General features: G+C 40.3%; 1 protein-coding gene across 1 annotated transcript in view; it reads left to right on the top strand.

Annotated features, from left to right (window-relative positions):
* The first annotated feature begins 1493 nt into the window (after positions 1–1493).
* TNS3 (tensin 3) overlaps positions 1494–21291 on the top strand; it is a 426838-nt gene continuing 407040 nt past the window's right edge. Inside the window, exon 1 of the mRNA XM_042842646.2 lies at positions 1494–1598. Coding sequence (XP_042698580.2) covers positions 1506–1598 — 93 coding nt within the window. The 5' untranslated portion in view covers positions 1494–1505. The remainder of the gene's footprint in view (positions 1599–21291) is intronic.

Here is a 21291-nt window from a genome sequence, read left to right as displayed (position 1 = left end):
GTTAATTTTAGACTTGAGTTTAGCTAATGTCTGTTTGACATTAAAGTCAGAATGCAGGTAATACAAATATTCATGGGTGTTAATATAAACACTCACCACTGTAATGGAGGTGTCCATCTGAGGAGCAACAGACTGAACTCTCACTTTGCGGCAGTATCTTAGTACATGGAGTAGTGCCTTACTAATGCTTGCTTTAGTGAGACCCCCTGTAAGGTAAGGGATTGCTTAGTGTGAAAGAGGGTGACAGAACTGGGGCCCTTTATGTCAAATGCTAGATTTACAAAGGCATTTAGGTGCCTAAGGATGCAGTTAGGTACCTAGTGGGATTTCCCCCCCTAAAATGTCTAGGTAGTTTAAGTGCCTAATTCCCACTGAAGTCAATGGAAGTTAGGCCCCTAACACACTTAGGTGCTTGTGTAACGCCTATGGAGGTGCCTATCTGCACCTTTAAGAACCTAAATTCCTTTGAAATTCTGACCCCAAATGCCTACAATTTAAAAATTAGGGTCTGATTATTGTTATTTAGAGTGGCAGAGCCATAAGTGGAGCTAGGTAACCTCCACAAAGTTCACTGTGAGTTCAAATATTTGCTGCAAGGCCTTGGAAGACCCACTTCTGGTCAAAATACTATACCTAGACTTCTTTAGGAAAACTCCAAGGTAGGCAAGAAAATGCTTTTCAGTGCTGCTGCTGGCCTCTCCCAAGAGGTGACATCAGTCAGTACATGTGGCTCTTATGCTTCTGGGCTCTATGCAAGAGCATTATGCTGTCTTTACCATATCCAATGTTTTTTTCCTGCTACAGGGTTATGGGCAGAATTCTGTGAAAGGAAACACTTGTATAACTAATCATGCAAATGAAGCTGCTAAAACTACACGCACATATATACACACACTGCATTTGTCAACTGCCAAACTGAAGTCCCTTAATCCCACACCAAAAACTAACAGGAGCTCTCTTATTTCCAAGTTGGAAAGCAAATACAGGCAGTAAGATTTCTTTTATTCAGTGAAAACAATGGAAACATATAGACTTCAGCTCCTTTCCCAAGGGACCCGATGTATGCCATTCCTACCCCAACACTGTCCCCACACCTCTGTCAACCTACACTGTACCTTGCAGTGCTCATGAACTCAGGTAGCTACATCCATGTGGGCAAGATTTAGTGCTGCCAGCTGGGATGCTAAACTGCTGAGATGAGAGCGTGTGTCGTTCCTTTGCTGAATGGATGTTCAGCTATGTGTTGGAAACGCATGTTGACATCTGAAATGCCCTGTGGAGTCTCTTGGGTCAGGGAGCCAACCAATCCCTAGACAGGAAGGATTAAGGGGTGGGGTGGGGAGGGGGGGTTGACATCACATTGTTAGCTAGCAGAAGGTGAATCCACTGCTTAATACCACACAGAATGGATTAGGGCATTTCAGTGGAACGGGGGACTTTCCTTGAGCCCACAAAGTCTGGGCTGCATCTCCTGCCTGGGTGGGGTTGGGGGGGGGGGAGCCAAAATGCGAGGTGTTAGTTTTCACTGCTGTAGGAAGACCAGCAACAAAAAACAGCTGGAATGTTCTCTGCCTTTGCTGGAGCACAATCCTAAACAGGTACAATGAAAAGATTCCTTCTCAGCCTCGTCTGCATGATTGTTTTCTTAATGTAGCAAAAGTTGTGGCTTAAGGGTTAGGGCTTTTTTTTTTTTAAACAGCAACAAATCATTAGCTTTTGGAAGCTTATTGAACTTATTTTGTTGGAGTCCAGCAGTGGGGGTTTCCCTTCACTCTCTTAAATTATATATGCTGTAATAGTCTCTCTCTTGCTTATATCACATCACACATAACCAGATCTTGCAATCTTGCATGCCCAGAGGGATGTGGGCTCCTGCTGTCTATAACAGAGTGACCACTGCATGGAAGATTTAATTCATTTTGTTTTTCTTACGTCAACAACAGCATTGGGTGTGCAAAATGGGAAAGGGGCTGTGTTTTGCTTTCTACTAGTAACTGTTTTCTTAGAAGGCAATGCGTCTTGTTAGCAGGATTTTATTGAGAGAATAATGCTGGAGCAGCACTTGAAATCAAGATACTCATGGAAAGGACTGTTTTACAGGCTGTTTGGATCTGAATTAGTAAATAAGCATTACAGCATACAGAGTCCCAGTAACAATCTGTGTCTTTTATCCTCCTTTCTATTCCTGAGGAGAGAATTCAAGAACTGTTACTGGGGTAAAATCTTGGACCAACTTGCTTGCATATTTTTAGGGTATCATGTTTAACAGCTATTGCTGTCATTCATTTGCAGCAGTTGTTACAATTACTGCTAATGCAAGAAATTCACTAATGCTGAAAGAAAAGGCTGCAATAATGATCACATACTGAATATATTCTGTGTGTGAATATATTTGTGTGCATGTATGTATATATGTGTGTGTGTACGTGTATGTATATTCTGTGTGTGAATGTGTGTACGTGTGTGTGTGTGTGTATGTGTGTATATAATATATATATATAAATATATGTCTCTCCTAAATATGCACACACACAATCTCTTTATATGAAAGAGCATTTGAATGGAAACACTCAGAGTAAGTTATCTTTACCTATTGGTAGGATTATGTACTAGATTGATATTCCATCCTTAATTCACACATTATTGGGGGGGGATCAATTGTCATATAGTAGTTCTTCTGTATCTTGTTTCCTTGTTCTTAATTTTTAAGGGTGAGAAATTATACAATATATTCTGGTCACTTAAAATACTGTATATATATTTTTTTTCAGAGCTGATATTGAATACCCATTAGACTGTATTGGAAACTTAGAAGTCATTATTGCTAAGAATAAGGTTACAGTATTTGAAGTGTTTTCAAATCTCTTGTAGCAATATAACCCTAGGGTGTATATGTAGTATCATGAGTTTTAGAAATGTTTTTATTTATCTTAAATAATACTTTTGCACAGTAGCTGCTTCTCAACTCTAATAACTTCACAGTTTAAAGTAACGGTTAAAACAAATACAAATAAGTGATTAAAACATAATATGGAATTTTCATTTGACTCACTTTGGTTTTGAAGTGGAAGCTAGTTTTGAGTTAGAAGAGCTCCCTAAACATGTGCACCTAGCATCAAATCCGTGGCTTTTTTATATGTACTAATGTGATTTTTGATTAATTGCCTCACATGCTGAGATTTTGAAGGCAAAGATTCTGCTCAGAGTGGGTTTTTGCAGTCTATTTAAATGCAACTCATCCTTAGCTAACTTACATCTAGCTCAAACTTATCTGCACCTACAGTCAAGATATATGATGGTGATACGTATTGTTTGGCTGAGTTACTTTAACATTTAACTCCGATGAATACATACAATCACAGGTAATATGAGAAAAATCAGGTATCTAACACATTTCCCACCTTTGAGTCTGGTGGTATATCAAAAGTATTCTTTCAAATAGGTAAGCTCTTGCGTCTTCCAGGGAGTAATACATAGATATATACCAAACTTGTGAAAACATCTCTTTGGGAATGTAAAAAATGGCATTTGTGGGTTGAGGTAACTCTGTAAGATGATAGTAGTAGTAATATTACTGTAATGCTATATTATGGTACCTAGAAGCCTTAGTCATGGACTAGGACTTTAGTGTGCAAGGTGGTATACAAACACAGAGCAAACAGTCCCTGTCCCAAAGTTACAGTCCCCACATAGTAAGGCAGGGAGGAGTTTAAAAAATAATCCCAGCTTTTCATTTTTAAAATATATAGATTTCTTCAACCAGTTAACAAAACACTATGATAAAATAAGTAATAAATCATCATAATAATAGAAATAATCCCATTGTATGAAGTAGGGGAAAAAACACCTTGTGGAATGACAGCAGCTGATGATGTACAGTAACTTTACCTTATTTAAAAATCACACAGCAATCTAATCAGGTTGTACATGGCATCTCAAATATCCTATATGATGTCTGATATACCACCTTTATCCATTGGATGAAGGAAGGCTGTAGTCTAATGTTCTAGAGCACAGGAAGGGGAGCCAGGAAGTACTGGGTTTGAATCTTAACACATTGGCTCCTTGGGTGAAATCCATGCCCCACTGAAACCAGTGGGAGTTCGGCCATTGACTTAAATGGGGTCAGGATTTTAACCCTTCTGTTGCCTGGGTAAGTCACTTAATCCTTCTGTATCAATTTCCCCTTCTGGGAATAATAATAATACATGCTTAAGGGTGTATTTAAAGGGCTAATATTTGTAAAGCAATACTGAGCTTCTTAAGAATTTCCTACATTCCATTTAAAGTGTGTCTGTGTCTAGAACTTTCCAATTCCTGAAAACAGTATCCTTTCTCTGTCCCAAACCCTTGATGTGTTACTTAGATTGGGACAGGGATGTCTCTTTTTGTTCTGTGTTTGTACAGCACTTCGCATGATGGGGCTCTGGTCCATGTTCAACATATTCATCAATGATCAGGAAAAGAAGGTGAACAGTAAGGTAACAAAATTTGCAGATGATACGAAATTACTCAAGATAGCTAAGTCCAAAGCTGTCAGCGAAGAGTTACAAAGAGATCTCACTAAACTGTGTGACTAGGCAACAAAATGGCAGGTGAAATTTAATGTTGATAAATGCAAAGTAACGCACAGTGGAAAAAGTAATCCCAGATATACACCCAAAATGATGGTGATCTAAGTTAATAGTTACCATTTAAGAAAGAGATCTTGAAGTCATTGTAGATAGTTCTCTGAAAACATCTGCTCAATGTACAGTGGCAGTCAAAAAAGCTTATAGTATGCTAGGAACCATTTGGAAAGGGATAGATAATAAGACAGAAAATATCATAATGCCACTATATAAATGCATTATACGCCCATACCTTGAATGCTGCATGCAGTTCTGGTTGCCTTGGAAAACGTACAGAGAAGGCAACAAAAATAGCTTTCATATGTGGAGAGATTAAAAAGACTTGGACTGTTCAGCTCAGAAAAGTGATGACACAGGTGAGAGATATATTAGGCGTATAAAATCATAAATGGTGTGGAGAAAGAGACTAGGGAAGTGTTATTTGCTCCTTCACCTAACACAAGAACCAGGGGTCACCCAATGAAATGAATAGGCAGCAGGTTTAAAACAAACATAAGGAAATACTACTGTAGACAATGCACAGTTAACCTGTGGAACTTGTTGCCATAGGATGTTGTGAAGACCAAAAATATAACTGGGTTCAAAAAAGAATTACCTAAATTCATGGAGGATAGGCCCATCAATGGCTATGAGGCAAGATGGTCAGGGATGCAACCCGATACTCTAGGTGTCCTTAAATCACTGACTGCCAGAAGCTGGGATTGGAAAACAAAGGTTGGATCACTTGAAATTGCCCTGTGTTCATTCCCTCTGAAGAATCTGGCACTGGCCACTGTTGGAAACAGGATGCTAGGCTAGATGGACAATTGATCTGACCCAGTATGGCTGTTCTTATGTTCTTATGCCTTAGGGCTCCTAGGTGCTATGATAATAAAAATAATAAATAATTATCACCTCTGCATGCAAATAAAAAGGATGTTGTGCTGACAACTGACTGCTAAAGTTTGAAGTAGGGACCATATCTTTTTGTCTGTTTGTACACAGTTAACCAGATACTGACTGTAACCTTTGAGTGCTAACATGAGATCTAATGAATTGGCATCACTAATAATAGCAATAATGACTAATCTTATTTTTGAGTCCTTGTGGTATTTGTGGTTCCCCTCTGATTGCACCGTAAATGCCTTTTGGTTCAATTATGTTTAAGTTCTGTAAATTTCTAAACAGCTAAATAGAGCCGTGTGAATGGATTTGTTGGTTTGCTGGCAGTTACAAAAAAGTCAGAAAAAAATTGTTTCAGATTCAGTTAAAGGATTTGTTCAAACTGAAACTAAACATTTTATTTTGATCTCAAGCATTTTCATGTGTAACATTTTTGTAATAAATTTGATGCAAATTTCAAAATGAAAAGTCACCTTTAACTGAAAAATCTCAATGAAAATGTCAAAATGAAATATTTACTTTCCGATTTTTAGTTGTTCAACATGAGCAATTCAGCAAAACTGACGTGAATTCACAAAAAGTCTTGGTGTCAGTGAATCTGTATTTGTGACCCCTCCCCCTCATCGCCCTCCCCCCCCCCCCCCCCAAAGTTTTTGGCTGAAAACTTTCACCCATACAGTTAAGGAGAGAGCAAGCTAAAATCCTAAAATATAATAATGGTTAAACAAAAGGCTGAATTCCCTCCACCCCCAACCTAAAGCAAAGCTACTCTACAGCACCACTCAAACATCCAGAGCTTTTTCCACTCAATTTTTATTATTTATTTAGTTAGTTTAATTAGCTAGGAGACAACTGACCACTCAGGATCTAATGAGTTATCACTTACATATAATTTAATTCATGAAGTAAATAATCATAACACCAAACTGCCGTGCATTCTTTGGGTATCCTATCTCTTATATGTCCATACAGCAGATGTGTGTGCATACATACTGAGACATCACAAACCACTATTTTGGATTTGTTCTAAAACAATAGGACTAAGCTGGTATTTTGATTCCAAGATTGAAATATCTTGAATATAATTACATACAGTAGCGTGAATAAGAAAAATAAATAACAATGTATTCTTATTGAGGGTATTGGGCCAAATTTTGCCACTCTAATGGCACGACTGCCGCTTGTGCAGTCCAACGAAGCTGCATAGGTAAAAGTGCGACAGTGAGTTTATTTTGTAGGAATATTTTTTGTAGTTTTAAACACTACCAAAATAATTTCGTTGCAGTGTGTGAGGTAAGGGACCAAACTGTTCTGAGGCTCCTTATTTTGCTTTACTTAGCAGAGTGTACAGTACATTCCAACTTGTCAGAGCACAACTGTTCCAGCAGTGGCTGGTCCCAGCTGAGAGTAGGTAGGTAGAATGGATATGTAAAGATGCATGCAGGGACCGTTTACAACAGTAGGTAAATACCCTAATGTGTCTGATTCAAAACAGCATGGGCAGAGCCTACCTAGAGGAGTCTCCACTTGGAAGTCTGTTCACCCTCACTCAGAGATTAACAAGGTTTAAAATGCTGTTCTATTCTGAAAAGCAGTTTAAAATGGCCAACACGATTCAGAAAGTGTGAGCTGGATTTTGTTCCTTCTTTAGCGTCCTCAACAGAATCGCTTATCAAGGTTCAACCAGCTACACAAGTGCAAACCTATTGACCATGGGACTGGCTTTACTGAGGATGCAAATAGGCCTGCAGAACCTTTGTTACTGGTTATGATACGCAAAATGGCAGAGAACTTTGCTTTTCTGTTAGCCCCACGTTGAATTTGCAAGGCTGGCTGTTAAGAAACACATCCTTTTTTTACTTGTAAACTGAGCACATTTGATCTGGAAGCAGAGACCATAAACATGGAACTCCACAGCAATGTTTTTACAGAATTGATTTTCTGAGTTGAACTGCACTGCAGACAAGTCTCCCCCAATCTAGGATCATGAGTTCTCTTTACCCTTTTGTTTCACCTCTGCTGCCACCCTTGAATTAGTCCCATTGGTCCCATTTAATTTTAGGATCTAGGGAGGCAATATTAAAACCAAGATATTCTATAGTGTTATAAATGTCGTATATTAGATTCCATTCTCAGATTACAGGTTCCTACATAGCTATGTCCCGTTGGGTTTTGTACTAATGTTGATTTATTGCCTGATATTAAACAAGCTTGTTACAAGCTGGTCTAAGGAGGCTTCTTCTTAACTTGTTCCAAATGCAATGCCTTATTAAGGCCATAAAGAGAGATCAGTGGGAGGCATAACTTATTTTCATTAGGGCATTCAGACAGCCACACCATGGTGAGTCTTTAATAATCCAGGTTTTCAAGCTACGATTAAAGAGATTTTAATGCCACGTTCGCCTCATGAGTGAAATTCACTTTGTGCACAAGTCCCTCTGAATTGTGCTCTCATAATAGATCTGAAATGTGACTGAAATAGCCTTGTACTCACTTTTTTCACAGAGCTGAATTTCACTTGGGACCAGACATCTTGCTCTTTAATAAAAATAACCATAATTAATATTAATAGAGTCTTAATTGGATGCTGCAATCAAATCAAAATGAACAGTTAATTTCTCAATAAAACAAATGATGGGGGAGTCATTTCATTTCCCTCTCAGACAGACAATCTGTACCCCGTTTATATCTTTGAATGAATACAATAGTTTTCCTCTCCCATTTCAGTGCCTGTTGCTGTTTAAAACCTCATCTATATCCTTTATAAAACTAAAGTTTCTTCCTATACCTCCTCTTCCCCAGGGTTGATTCCATAGTTAGTCTTGTTTTCTGGAATCCTCTGGCTTTGTGAATAATTGGTGTTAAGTTTTATTTTTTAAGAAAATAATTTTCTAGCCCTCAGGGTTGTGGAGAAAAATCTTGAAAATAAGCCTCGGTAACCTGAAGGCAAAGAAAAAGAGCCCTCAGTTTTTGTAACTTATCATTTTTAAGCCAGTCCCATGATTTCTTGGGACTTGATTTGTTATTTTGGAGTGCTTAAGGTTGGCAGTACTGGTTCCCAGTTTTGTCTATCTCAGTTTTCATAGACAGTTTAACACTAAATCTTTCTCAGTCTTCTCCTTCTAAGGTATCTGCTTTTCTCCTCAATTGTCCACTTCAGTGTTTCTTGGCTCATTCCGCATGCATGATAATGAACTGTTCTGTGCAACTCAGCACTGATGCTGATAAAATAAACTTTCCACTAGGGATTGGCAGGAAAGCCAGAAACATGGTGGGATGAAAATCTAAACATCTTTCAAAATAACCCATTAACATGGAGGGGGATACAACTGTGGGAATAAAAATTAAGATTTAAGGAGGTGAAGGACAATGTTGGGGGTAAAGATCAAGGTTTCAGTGGGACAAAGAACAAATGAGTTTTAAGAAGGGATTTGAAAGTGGAAAGGGAGCCAGCTTGGCTGGCAAGAAGAGAGGCTGATATGGGATAATCTCTTTGCCCAGGGGACCTGCATTGTTGCCTTGCAAACTGGAGCACCCTGGAGCATTCCAATTATCAATGAATTACAGATGAGAGTCAGTGGCAAGATAACCGAATAATGTTAATTATGCCACTGAGCCATGAGAGCAGGCTTGAATCTGACAGTCAAGCTATCAGATGTCAGGGTGTGTGGTGAAAATGATGTCATGATTTATTCAGTCTTTAGGCACAGGCGTGACCATTTAGAAAATGGCTAATGTTGCAAAGATAAGTGTAGTCCTGTGGTCTGAGCAGAAGTCTATGAGCAAAGGAGTTCCTGAGTTCTAATCCTGCCTGTCACGGGGAATATTTCTGGCCCAAGTTATCCTCTCTTGTAGAGAAAACAATGGACAGGGACTCAGAGAAAAAGTCACTATAAAGATTCCCTTGCACCCCCACCACATTAACCTGATAGGGAAGCTGCCTTCCTCCCCCACCAAAAAATATCTGTCCCTTGCAAAACTGGCAGAATGCTAGGGATCTTCAGGAGGCCAGGCTATCTGCATGGAGGGCCCTATGCCTCTGCTCTGGCCCTCAGCAAGGTCCCTCTAGCTGCCTAACAGTGCAGCTAACAGGGCAATTCTTCCCACTGGAGATTTCCTCCCCCTTGAGTCCCTGCCTGCTGGTTTCTGAGCCTCTACCTCAGTTATCCTGTCTGTAAAACAGGGATAAGGAGTACTATAAAAGTTATATAATGTTTGTAAAAGTCTTGAACAATAAAGTGTTATAAATGCTTATTACAGTTGCTCGTCTGTGTTTACTACAAGAGTAATACAAGATAATTCTGATGCATCAAAACATGGAGTAAATGGTCTGCTAACTTTCCACCCAAAGATCTGGTGAAGTAAGGAAAAAAGGTGGAAAGGGGTAATAATGAGAGAAACATTTGAAAAGGGAGGCTAGGACGCTATTTGTGCTGTTAGCTCAAGCCACCATGTGGGTCAGTATGAAGGCCCAGGTTTTCCCAGTATCCTGAGTTAAGTGCATAATCCTGTAGTATTTAATGTCTATTGATAAATTAATTGTTCATTCTGAAGAGTCCCAGAACAGCATATAGATCAGTGGGAGCAAGTGAAAATGATAGGGTGACCAGATGTCCCGATTTTATAGGGACAGTCCCGATATTTGGGGCTTTGTCTTATCTGTGCGCCTATTACCCCCCACCCTCTGTCCCGATTTTTCATACCTCTTGTCTCCTCAGCCTAGAAAATGATAGCATATTTAAACAAGGTTTTTACTTTATGAATCCTGTAGCATGACTCTACGAGGGGGTATATAGTACCCAACAAAAATTAGAACCTTTAAAGGAATAAAATCCATGGCAGCAGATAACAGTCCTTGGACCTTATAAGTGTTGTAAAGAGTTGGAGAGGATGATTTAGTGACATAAGCCATCCCCTCTTTGAAATTCGTGTCCTTTGTCATGGTTCCACATTTGAAATCCCTGCAGTGTCTTTCTGACTGAGTGCCATGCCCCTTCCTAGAACTAGTGGGGTTATATAAGAGTTAATACTTCTATTCCTCAAAGTATGATTTCCAATAATTGTCTGTGATTTGTATTAATCCGTTTATTTGGAATTGTTCAATGAATTCTTTGAGCAAATATCATTTATTTCATCAGATTTGACAGTAATAAAAAACACCTATAGAAAACTTCGGTGTGCCTGGACGGTAATTAGACATACAGTATCCTACCAGCAGCCTTAATACTAATATGCAAATAAACTAACTCTACCAGCCAGCAGCATTAAATAACCAAATGGAGATAACAATTTACCTCAGGCAGCTAACAATAAAAATGTGAGCACTCCAGAAAATCCTCTCACCCCCAAATCATCCTTATTCTTCACCACCTGCCCCATACCCTATCAAACTGCTTTTACAGCATGACCTGAAGGTGGTCATATGGAGGCTATTTTGCGCCAAGAAAAGGAGCGAATTTTGGAGCTTTCCTAGAGAATAGCTGAGTGGCAGCTCCCTCTCTTTTATTAAGTTAGGGAATCCATCTTGAGTTTCTCCACTGACCGCAACTGTAGTAGTGTTTCTTCTTACAGATTTCTCTGAACTGCTTGCTTTGAGCATTCAGTCAATCATTCAATATTCAGAATTGAATTAACTAGTGTCTTTCCCCTTTTCCAGGAGAAAGAGGTTTATGCTTTGGCTGCATAAAGGGAACCCAGTTTTTAAGAGACCTGGACTCTTTCCCTGACTGAGAAAGAGACAGAGTTATTAACAACTCAAAGTAAGATGTCCTGGAAGTTAGATTTTAAGGGATTGTTGTTGTTGCATTCAAACAAAGTCTTTCCACATGCATGTGTATAAGTTCCTAGTTGGGAATGCTGTAGCCAGGTCCTTATTTGGCTTATTTCATTGGATGTGTAGCAGGACTCTTACCAGAAGTGAAATTGGGCTTCACAATCTCAGCAGCAAAACTCTTCTTGATTTCAAGGAGTCAGGAATTCCACCGCAGGAGTTTTGTGCTGTATTACTTGTTAGATTAACTGTTGTAGTGCCAGGGTTCTGCAGTGGGCTTTCAGGAATACTGTCTGCTACTGTTAAGTGTCCCATATGCAATAATATTTCTAATATCTAACAACATGTATTTACTGGTGTCCATATTTGGGCGCTGTTCCTCACCACCACTGCTTTCCCCCACTTAGGGTCACCAGATGTCCTGATTTTATAGAGATAGTCCTGATGTTTGGGTCTTTTTCTTATATAGGCTCCTATTACCCCTCCGCCCCCGTCCCGATTTTTCACACTTGCTGTCTAGTCACCCTACCCCCACTCCAAATGTTCATGTGAATAGAAAACACTTGTACAACACAAACTTACTCAAATCGAACATAGAGTAAGGCATCAACTATGTTTGCATAGAGAATTTGTAGCACTATTCATTTACCTCTACTCTTCATTATGTGAGATTCTTTCAGTAGACACCTTAAAAACCAAAGTACTGTATGTTCTTCATGGACACTAGAGTAAGGGCTTGCCCATTGTAGGTCATAACATTTCAGCACCTGCTGTGGTTTCACACTGGGTATGTCTATGCTGCACACTAAGCCTGGGTTCTGACTCAGGTTTGAGCCCAGCCCACCCCCCTCCCCTTCTTCCATCCACACACAAAACAGTCTGACTCAGGTTAGCAAGCACTCAGGATCCAGGTGCTATAAGGGGGTCAGTCAGAGCCAGAGTTCCACTGGGACTCTGGTCCAAGCCCTGTCATTTTTCAGCATGGATGCTGGTTAACCTGCAGACCGAAGTCGGAAGGTCTCTGTGGTGCAATATGGACGTGTTAGCATGGCTGCGAGTCGGGTATAGCAGTTGTAAATTCAGGTTTGCAATGCAGTGTAGATGCTCAAACATGGGTTTGGAAACACCAAGCCCACAAGCCTGGGCGCCAGGTACCTGGACCTAGCGTGCAGTGTCGACATATCCACTGTGGTATGAAAGCGCCTGCCTTCCAACAGTAGAGCATCTGAAGAAGTGGGTTTTTTACCCACGAAAGCTTATTCCCAATTAAATCTGTTAGTCTTTAAGGTGCCACCGGACTTCTTGTTGTTTTTGTTATACTGCCCTAAATAGCTGCCATGACAATGATGTGTGCCTAGGCAAAGGCCAGCCTCCAAAAGCAGATGCTTCTGCCAGCTAGAAAATGTGAAGAGCATTTGGGATATAATACTAGGTAATAATTATCAAATTTTAATGTGATGATACTAAATTGTCATTTTAGTTTCATAATTCATTTTTAGGGCTGAGTACCTATAGTTCTGGAACAGGGCAGCAAACTGACAAGCATGTAATTTTAAAAAATGATCTTTCTCTGTGTATTGCTTTTTTAAAATTTCATTTTGACTGAAGGAAAACTGAACTAAATAGGGGTAAAATGAGAGCCTGCCATGGTTTTTTTCCTGTTAATTCTCTGGGAGCCAGTTGGTGCACTCGGTGGTGTGAGATGGCACTTTGCTATTCAATCTGGCTTCCCTCTCTCTTTATTCATTCATGTCAGAACCTGATGAGCCTAATAATGGGGAAAGTCATGGGAAACTTGGGGCATCTCAAAGCGAGGGGTGAACTTCTGGAACAGCCTTCCAAGGGAAGTAGTGGGGGCAAAGGACATATCTGGCTTCAAGACTAAGCTTGATAAGTTTATGGAGGGGATAGTATGATGGGATAGCCTAATTTTGGTAATTAATTGATCTTGATTATTAGCAGGTAAATATGCCCAATGGTCTGTGATGGGATGTTAGATGGGGTGGGATCTGAGTTACTACAGAGAATTCTTTCCTGGGTGCTGGCTGGTGAGTCTTGCCCACATGCTCAGGGTTTAAATGATCGCCATATTTGGGGTCGGGAAGGAATTTTCCTCCAGGGCTGATTGGCAGAGGCCCTGGAGGTTTTTCGCCTTCCTCTGCAGCGTGGGGCACGGGTCACATGCTGGAGGATTCTCTGCACCTTGAGGTCTTTAAACCACGATTTGAGGACTTCAATAACTCAGGCATAGGTTACGGGTTTGTTACAGGAGTGGGTGGGTGAGATTCTGTGGCCTGCGTTGTGCAGGAGGTCAGACTAGATGATCATAATCGTCCCTTCTGACCTTAAAGTCTATGAGATGAGAGGCTGAGGGCGGGTCATGTAGAAATTCAGCATACCATTTTGTTCTTTTGTACGTGAAAAACAGGAATCTTTTAAAATTATTCCTGAAACTAGAGGAGGGTCCAATCCAAACCTAGACCCAGTGTCGTGGTCTGACTCAAAATCTTGGGTGCAAACTCTCTTAAAATTGGTGGATTAATCTCCGGTTAGTGCCACAGGCCTGTGTGAAGCATCTAGTGCTAGTGAACAATTTAGTGATTTTACTACTATCATCACCGGCAGCCAGCTAGCCTTGTTTAGGTGAAAAGGATGCTGAGTAATATAGCCTCTCCACAGGCTGCAGTACTGTGCGGTAATAACTGATCACTGGTCCTTGCATGCCCAGGCAAATTCTGCAAAGGATCTTGGAATAGCATGGCTCCACAGAGGTGTAGTGAACAGGCCCACAGGTATGTGGAACACAACCTGGTACTCAATAACCCAAGCCCCTATCTACCAGGTAGGTCGCAAAGACCTTAATAGTTTCTATGGTGGATGAGAATAGTCTACAATGGCACAGCAAGCAGAAGCAAGCATAGGGGTTGGCTACTACTATAGAACGCACACAGAATGATTCCACGTTGATAGTCAGACAGCACCCTACGCCATGACAGTCATCTTGTGAATGCATGCCACTGGAGCACAGGTGAAGGGCGAGATGGATGGCGCGATGCAAGAGATAACTACTGAAAACAATCCATGCAATGTGTTCTGATGATGGAGGAAAGTTTTACAGTGATGGGCAAATGGCAAAGCAACAGGCATGGTGATGCTGGGGGTTATAGTCTCAGATCTGCATGTAGGTAGCTCACAACATCAATCACAGATTGCAATGCCTTCTTTGGTATTGAGCTCCTTATGCACTTCATGCAGAAAGGACTGCCACTCATGCATCAGGTTTTTTTTTTTTTTAGCACAACCATACTCCCAAGATGTAAAACCGTCAGCATCATCTTTGGTCATGAAGGACAACAACAACAGCGATCTCCAGACCCAAGTCCAAATATTGAAGGTTTCATGATATTCAGTTTAGGCTGAAAATAGAAGCCCTGATTCAGGAAAGCATGTAGGCATGTATCAATTTTAAGCATAGACTGAATTGAGATCCTTTCCTGAATTGAGGCCAAAGAGAGGTTCAAGCTACAAATTCACATCACAACCCAGATTTGGGTGCAAGGTTTTGGTTTAGGTCTAAATCTACCAGAACCTAAATATGTACTGTGGTTTATGAACTGTTATAGTAACAGGTAAATAACAAGATTTTAAAATTTGAGTGTTTCAATTTAGGCTCCTAAATCAATGACCTGATTGTCTGAAGTGCTGGGCACCTAGGTTTTAATGTGAACTGTTGAGTGCCCAGCAATTTTGAAAATCAGGCCACTTAGGCCTTCTCTACATGAGGAAGTTGCACTCATTTAACAAATTTATTTTTAAACCAAGTTAGTAAAATTGATGCAAAAGTTGGCCCTTTTTAATTTTGGTTTAAAGAAGGTTGACTTTAGTTTAATTTAAGTGGATTAAGAATCAATTTAAACTAAATGTAGTAAACTTGGTGTAAACCAAAATAAGAGCTTCCACTCAACCTTTTGCTAAATCAGTTTAACTAAACAGTTTCAAAACTAATTTGTTTAAATAAGGGCAAGGTTCTTCTTTAGAAAAGATGTTATGTAGGCATATAAACATGAATTTTGGAGCCTAATTTTAGGCTCCTTTTTTTGGAAAACTTGGCTTTTTTTTTTTTAATAATTTGAGTAAGATTTGTGTTCTGTATGTGCTGTCACTTTGAGTGACAGAAGCAGGAGGTTGGTTGTAACTGCTGAACACCTACACCGCACATATGTGAACACACACATACAAATCACAAATCAAAGTAAAAAATGAAGTGGTTTTTTAAAAAATGCTGGGCTTCTCTCCCGCCCTTGGCGTCAGCCCTGAAATCTCCTGGGCTGTTCATTGTGGGGACAATTTGTTGAGACAGGTGGTACTGCCCCAGGATGACTGATTCCCTTTGGTAATTACAGATGCAATTCATCTTTTCTAGTTCACTTCTCCCTCTCTCCTCAGGGGGATAATCAGACTCTAATTAATACAGGTTGGGGAAAAGGCAGAGCTTCAAAAAACCACAGGATGAACACTCAGACATTCTTTTCTTTCAAGGCATTAATGATCTGGCTTTCAAGTACAGATGAGCAGATCCCTGCAACATCATGCTCTTTCAGATTTGTGACTAATGTATGCAGAAGTATTTGTATGGAGCAAGACTGATAACTTCCAGTCACCTTGTAATAAATGCATAGTGGAAGACCATTGTACAGCTTTTGGAGGTCGCAAGGTGGAAACTCTTTCCACTGATACAGATGCTAAAGATGCTCTGTTGCACCTTAAATTACATCTCAAATAGTTGGTCAATTTTTTTCTTCTTGGGTAATATTCATTCCAGTTTTGGGCCCCGATCTTGAAAATACAAGTTTAGCTCTGTGGTTTGGGAAACAAGAACTGATTTTCTTTGAATGTGGTTAGTGGATGAGATTGTGTGCTTTGCCTCTAAGAAGCACAGTACAGAACCTGCAACCCAGCTGAAAGGGAGCTAAGGTGGCTTTAAGGCAGTTTTTGTGCCATCACAATCGTGGGCTACTCCAGAGGCTGGAGAGACCTCTGGGTAACTTTAACAGTCCTGTCTAAGTTATGGACACTCCCCCAGCCTGTCCTATGGCCTGCAGTGCTATCTGGAATCTAAGCAGTGGTGTGTGTTGTGACTCTGCCCTGACATGCCCCTCCCACCCCAGCACACCCTCCATGCCAGGGCTAATGGGTATTTGGAAGGCAGCCTTACATCTGTTTTCTGCAGTGCCTGCACTGGGGGACATCTTCCCCTAGCCAGAACTCTGTATTTTAGGGCCGCTTAGCCCAGCATGACTGGGCCAGAATGGGAATGAGTAGCTCACCTGTTGCATGTAACTGCGTTTTGGCCAGTTTAAACAAATAATTTTCAGACCTTGGGTTGATTATGAGCGGTTTGCTTCAGCTATTCAGTATTTACTGTTAGTTATTTATGTTTTGTGATTGGTTGCCTAAATCACATGGTAGTGCTCCTGCCTGGATGTCTGTGAAATGGTTTAAACAGGAGAATAGTAAATACCAAATAACATGCTTCCAGAGTCAATGTTTAGAGAAATAATCATTGTGCTAAAATTCAAAAAAATGTTCCAGATTTCCAAACATTTTCAGAAATATTTGATTGTGCAAATACCCATGAATAATGGAAAATGTGTTTTTTATTTCGGCTTATCTTCTGCCTGCTGTAAGCCCTAGGCACCTTGCATCACTTAAAACATACAGCTACAGCATAAAAAACACAGTTACAATACTTCAGTTCTTCAAGATGACCCTTAAAACATAGTATGATGAAATCAGCACTTTTATTCATATTTATTTCTATATCTATAATTTGACGAGGTCTAGTCACAAATAACATCTACTGAATTTAGATTCCATAAAAGGAATATTGGATACTAGCACAATTGCTATAAATTTCAGATTGTTATTAAAATATTTCTCAAGGTTTAACTACTCTGTTGAAAAAAAAACACATAGATTAATCACAGTAGCAATGTTTTAGTCTCTAGTCCTACATTGGTAGCATACACGTCTATATCTGTCAAAGTTAATAGGACTCTGCAAAAGCTCAGTAGGTCTACATTTATAGATCTCTGGCAGGATCATGGCTGTAGGTGTTGAAGCATTTTTACTGTAAATGCTTATAATGTACTGAAAAAGAGTCTCCTTTTGCTCTGAAATAAAGTTTGAAAGCAGATTTAAAAAAAAAAGTTTGTGTTGTTTTTAAATTTTGATTACTTTTAACGTATCTGAGTAGGGGTGGGCAATGGGGATGTGGTGTAAGTGTCAGGGCTTTGTAGGAAAGGACTCTGGACAGAGATCTAATTTTGTTGGGGCACAGTTGGAGGGAATAGTGAGATGGAGGTAGGAAATTACTGAAAATACTGTCATGTTGATCCTCAACATTCGAAGGGAAGTGTTGAAATTAACACCAGATAGTATAAATGCAATTCTTTGTCATAGTCTAAGGGCAGAGTTATATTTGCTGTGGGATTCATAACCTGAATTTCCTAACTTCAGTGCCTTTTAAATGTCATGATGCATGTTAATATAATCCGTGCATGAAATATGTAATTACCGTCTGTATCATCTGCGCATGGACGCTTTCTAGCTTCAAATGCAAAGAACCATGTATTCTAAATCTTTAATGCTGTGGATTCATAACATACTCTTAATATGTAGAGAATAGCACACAACTGTGAATTACGAGCCAATAATTTAATGAAGAGTTTCAGGTGACTTCATGGAATAAATTGCGAGAGCAGTGCGTATATTGTTTCTGTAGTCACCAGAAACCGCAGGAAGAGATTGTAGAACTTAATTTAAAAAGTGTCACTTGATCTTTTTATTTTAAATGAGGGCTATAAGTTCTGGATCCATGCCCTATACAATCTCCTGGTGTCCCAAAGCACCAGCTGCTGTCTTCCCCCTTTCCTTGCTTCTCCTCCCTGCTCCCCATTTCTCTCTCGATGGCTTTGCTGTAATCATGTGGCTTTGTCCACTGCTTCAGTGGCCTGACTGTTGTCACTGCCAGAACGTCTCTCTTAAGTGTTCAGTGATTGGTCAATTTTCCTTAGTTGATTGGTGCAAAAGCATGCCCAAGGCTATGACTGGTGGTGTTTCATTCAGTACAGTGATGAATTCAGACCCATAAATTACAATTTTTTTTCTTTAGAATAATATCTTGTACTTCGATGGCCCCTTCCATCTCAAAGCATTTCACAAACGCTTATGATTCAACCCTTTCAATAGCCATGCTTTCAACACTGCCATCCATGTACTATATACCTTGTGTGGTCTACATTTCTATACCTAGACTGTGGCTTTAAACTGCTGCTTGGGTTGGGTTTGGGCTCCATGGAAGAAAAACACAGTGGCAGCAGCTTGTGGAGGGACTGGGCCTGCGGCAGACACAATGCCTCAGGGAGCGATAAGGAAGTACTCACACCAGCAGCATCTGTTAAACCCTTTTAAAGGATCATTATGTGCTCCCCTGTGCCAGCCCAACTCTGCTGGCCTGTCAGCTGCTCTTCCTCTCACCCTGTGAGGTTCCTGTGGCTGCTGTTGACTCAATCCTTGCGTTCTGGGAGTGCAAGGACAAAGATTATGCCTGGCCTATGCACAGCATTTCCAGGAGAGAGAGAGAGGAAGCTCTTCTACATCCCCCCCCCCCCCTTTGCCTCCACTTTTCGGCCCACTGCTGTCCAGATCTATTTCTTCCACCACTCCTGCTGCCCCTACTTCCTTTCTCCTCCTCTCTCTGGTGATGTCTCCACCACCCCCTTTTTCTACCCTTGCATTGTGCACTAGGCTGCTTCTTTTTTTCACCAAAGTGACTCCTCCTCCTAACTCCAGAATCTCAGTCCTTCCCTGTTGTCCAGCTACGATATCACATCCTTGCATTAAGATTTCTTTGCACGGACCTAAGTGTGTTCATATATGTATTCTGTATAACAAATTAGTATTTACCTGGTATAGGTAGAGCCAGGAGCGTCGCCAGCTTTTCTGCCACCCTAGGCGGCGGAAGGTCCCGCCCCGAAATGCCGCCCCCCACAGAGGCGGTGGAAGGTCCTGCCGCTGAAATACTGCTGCAGTCGCCAACCCCCAAATTGTAGCACCCTAGGAGACCACCTAGGTCACCTAATGGGTTGTGCCAGCCCTGGGTAGAGCAGAGGAAAACTTCCTGGTTTCTGGTCACATTTTCTTTGGCTTTGTACTTTTTCTTTCATCCCCCTTGAGATTTGATTTGAGGACATGTTGAACAAAAGCAAAGTGAAAGCAAAATATAAATGGAGCCTGTCCAGCATTATGAAGGTTTTCTTGCAGGTGGTTTCACAGAACTTTGGCAAAATTTGATCCAGCCTTTATGGACAAGCCTACAGAATTTAGTAGGACTGGAACTAATAAAATTGTATAAAAATTAGGCTAAGAAGGGAGAGGGATGTCTTTTCTATCATATTTTTAAACCATTCTGTAGAATTTGATAGCAGGGATCAAATTCTCTATTATATTCTACAGCATCGTTCATAAAATCTACGGAAAGATATAACTTTATATTGAATTCTAGTTCTTGCATAAGAGAGGAACTGGTTATCCCAAGATTTATAACAAAAACCAGCTGAAATCATAAACCCTAGTTTGGTTACCCCAAAGTTTCAGTGCTTCAGATTAGAGAGGGTGCAACAGGTGCTTTTATTGTTTAAAATTTCTGCCTCTGGACTTGAACGTCATTGATCATACATTGTTTGATGGCTAATTGATTAAACATAGCAACTTCAGTGCTGTCATTTAATTCTTTTTTTAAAGTGTGCAGTGGAGAATGGATTATCAGCAACCCAGCAGAATTTAGGATTTCTTTATCATTTCATCTCATTACCTTTTATTCCATCTCCCTGCCTGTCTGTCTCCACATGTCTTTGATCTTATTCTTAGACTGTAAACCCTTCAGGGTGGGACATTTGTATTTTACATGTGTACTGTGCTTAACACAATGGGGTTTTGAATGCTGATTGGAGCCTTTGAGGTGCTATTGCAATACCAATGATGAATATCACTAATTTGTCGATTGATACTTAGGAGATCAGAGAATCTCTTTCGGGGTATATTTGTGTGCTTTAATCTATTGAGACTTTATATTGTACAGTAAAGAAAGTGCTGGCTAATTTTTATTCAACATGTTACATTTGTTTTGAAACTCATTAGGACCTTGGACCATATGTGGGAACAGGTGGGATGTAGCAGACACAATTTGACAGCATTTAACAACCTTCAATTCACAACCCCTCTGGATACATTGAGATGGAAAGCTCAATTATCTCTCTAAGTGTGGGTTAGGATGTAATGGTGCAGCACTAGAAGGAGGGACAGCATGGGATGATAATTCCATATCCATTGTGAGATCTCATGCTGAGTTAGGGTAATCCTCCACCACCACCCAAACATTAGTTCTGTTGTGCATAGTGACTTGTGCTCATGTTCCTAGAATGCAGCAAGATCTTAGAATTAGCTCAGCCCATGTCTCTACAGTGTTTTCAACCATGATGTTAAGAAGACTAGTGGTAAACAGAATGCTTTGCTTTGCAAAGTTAGGATGCCTGAGGGCATTAACAGTAGGCTTGCAACTCACCCCCTTCCTCACCCTGCCATGTAAAATGTGTTGTACTCAGCCCCCTAAGGGTGTGAATTCCAGAAGGAAGTTATGTATCCAAACAGATCAGCAGCATGTATTTCTATGGCAGCACATTTGTTCCCATGAGGAAAGGAACCATGTTTACTCTGCTACCACATTAAGGATTTCTTTCCTGACCTGCACATATGTTCATGGTGACAGAAGGCCAAAAGGAAGACACCAGTTTGTTAAATTTCTAGGAAACTTCCTCAGATGTGCTGCTCTTAGTAAGTAACTGAGCCACTATTACTGAGAATAATTTATAAAGAGACATGGAAATACAATCTCCAAGGAAAATTTGTGCATTGTGATGATCTGAATCTGAAACAACTGCTTCCTAC

The sequence above is a fragment of the Chrysemys picta genome, chromosome 2 (assembly GCF_011386835.1).
Source record: "Chrysemys picta bellii isolate R12L10 chromosome 2, ASM1138683v2, whole genome shotgun sequence".
NCBI classification, from domain to species: domain Eukaryota; kingdom Metazoa; phylum Chordata; order Testudines; family Emydidae; genus Chrysemys; species Chrysemys picta.
Note: the sequence above shows the minus strand (reverse complement) of the source record. Positions and strands in the feature narration are given on the sequence as shown.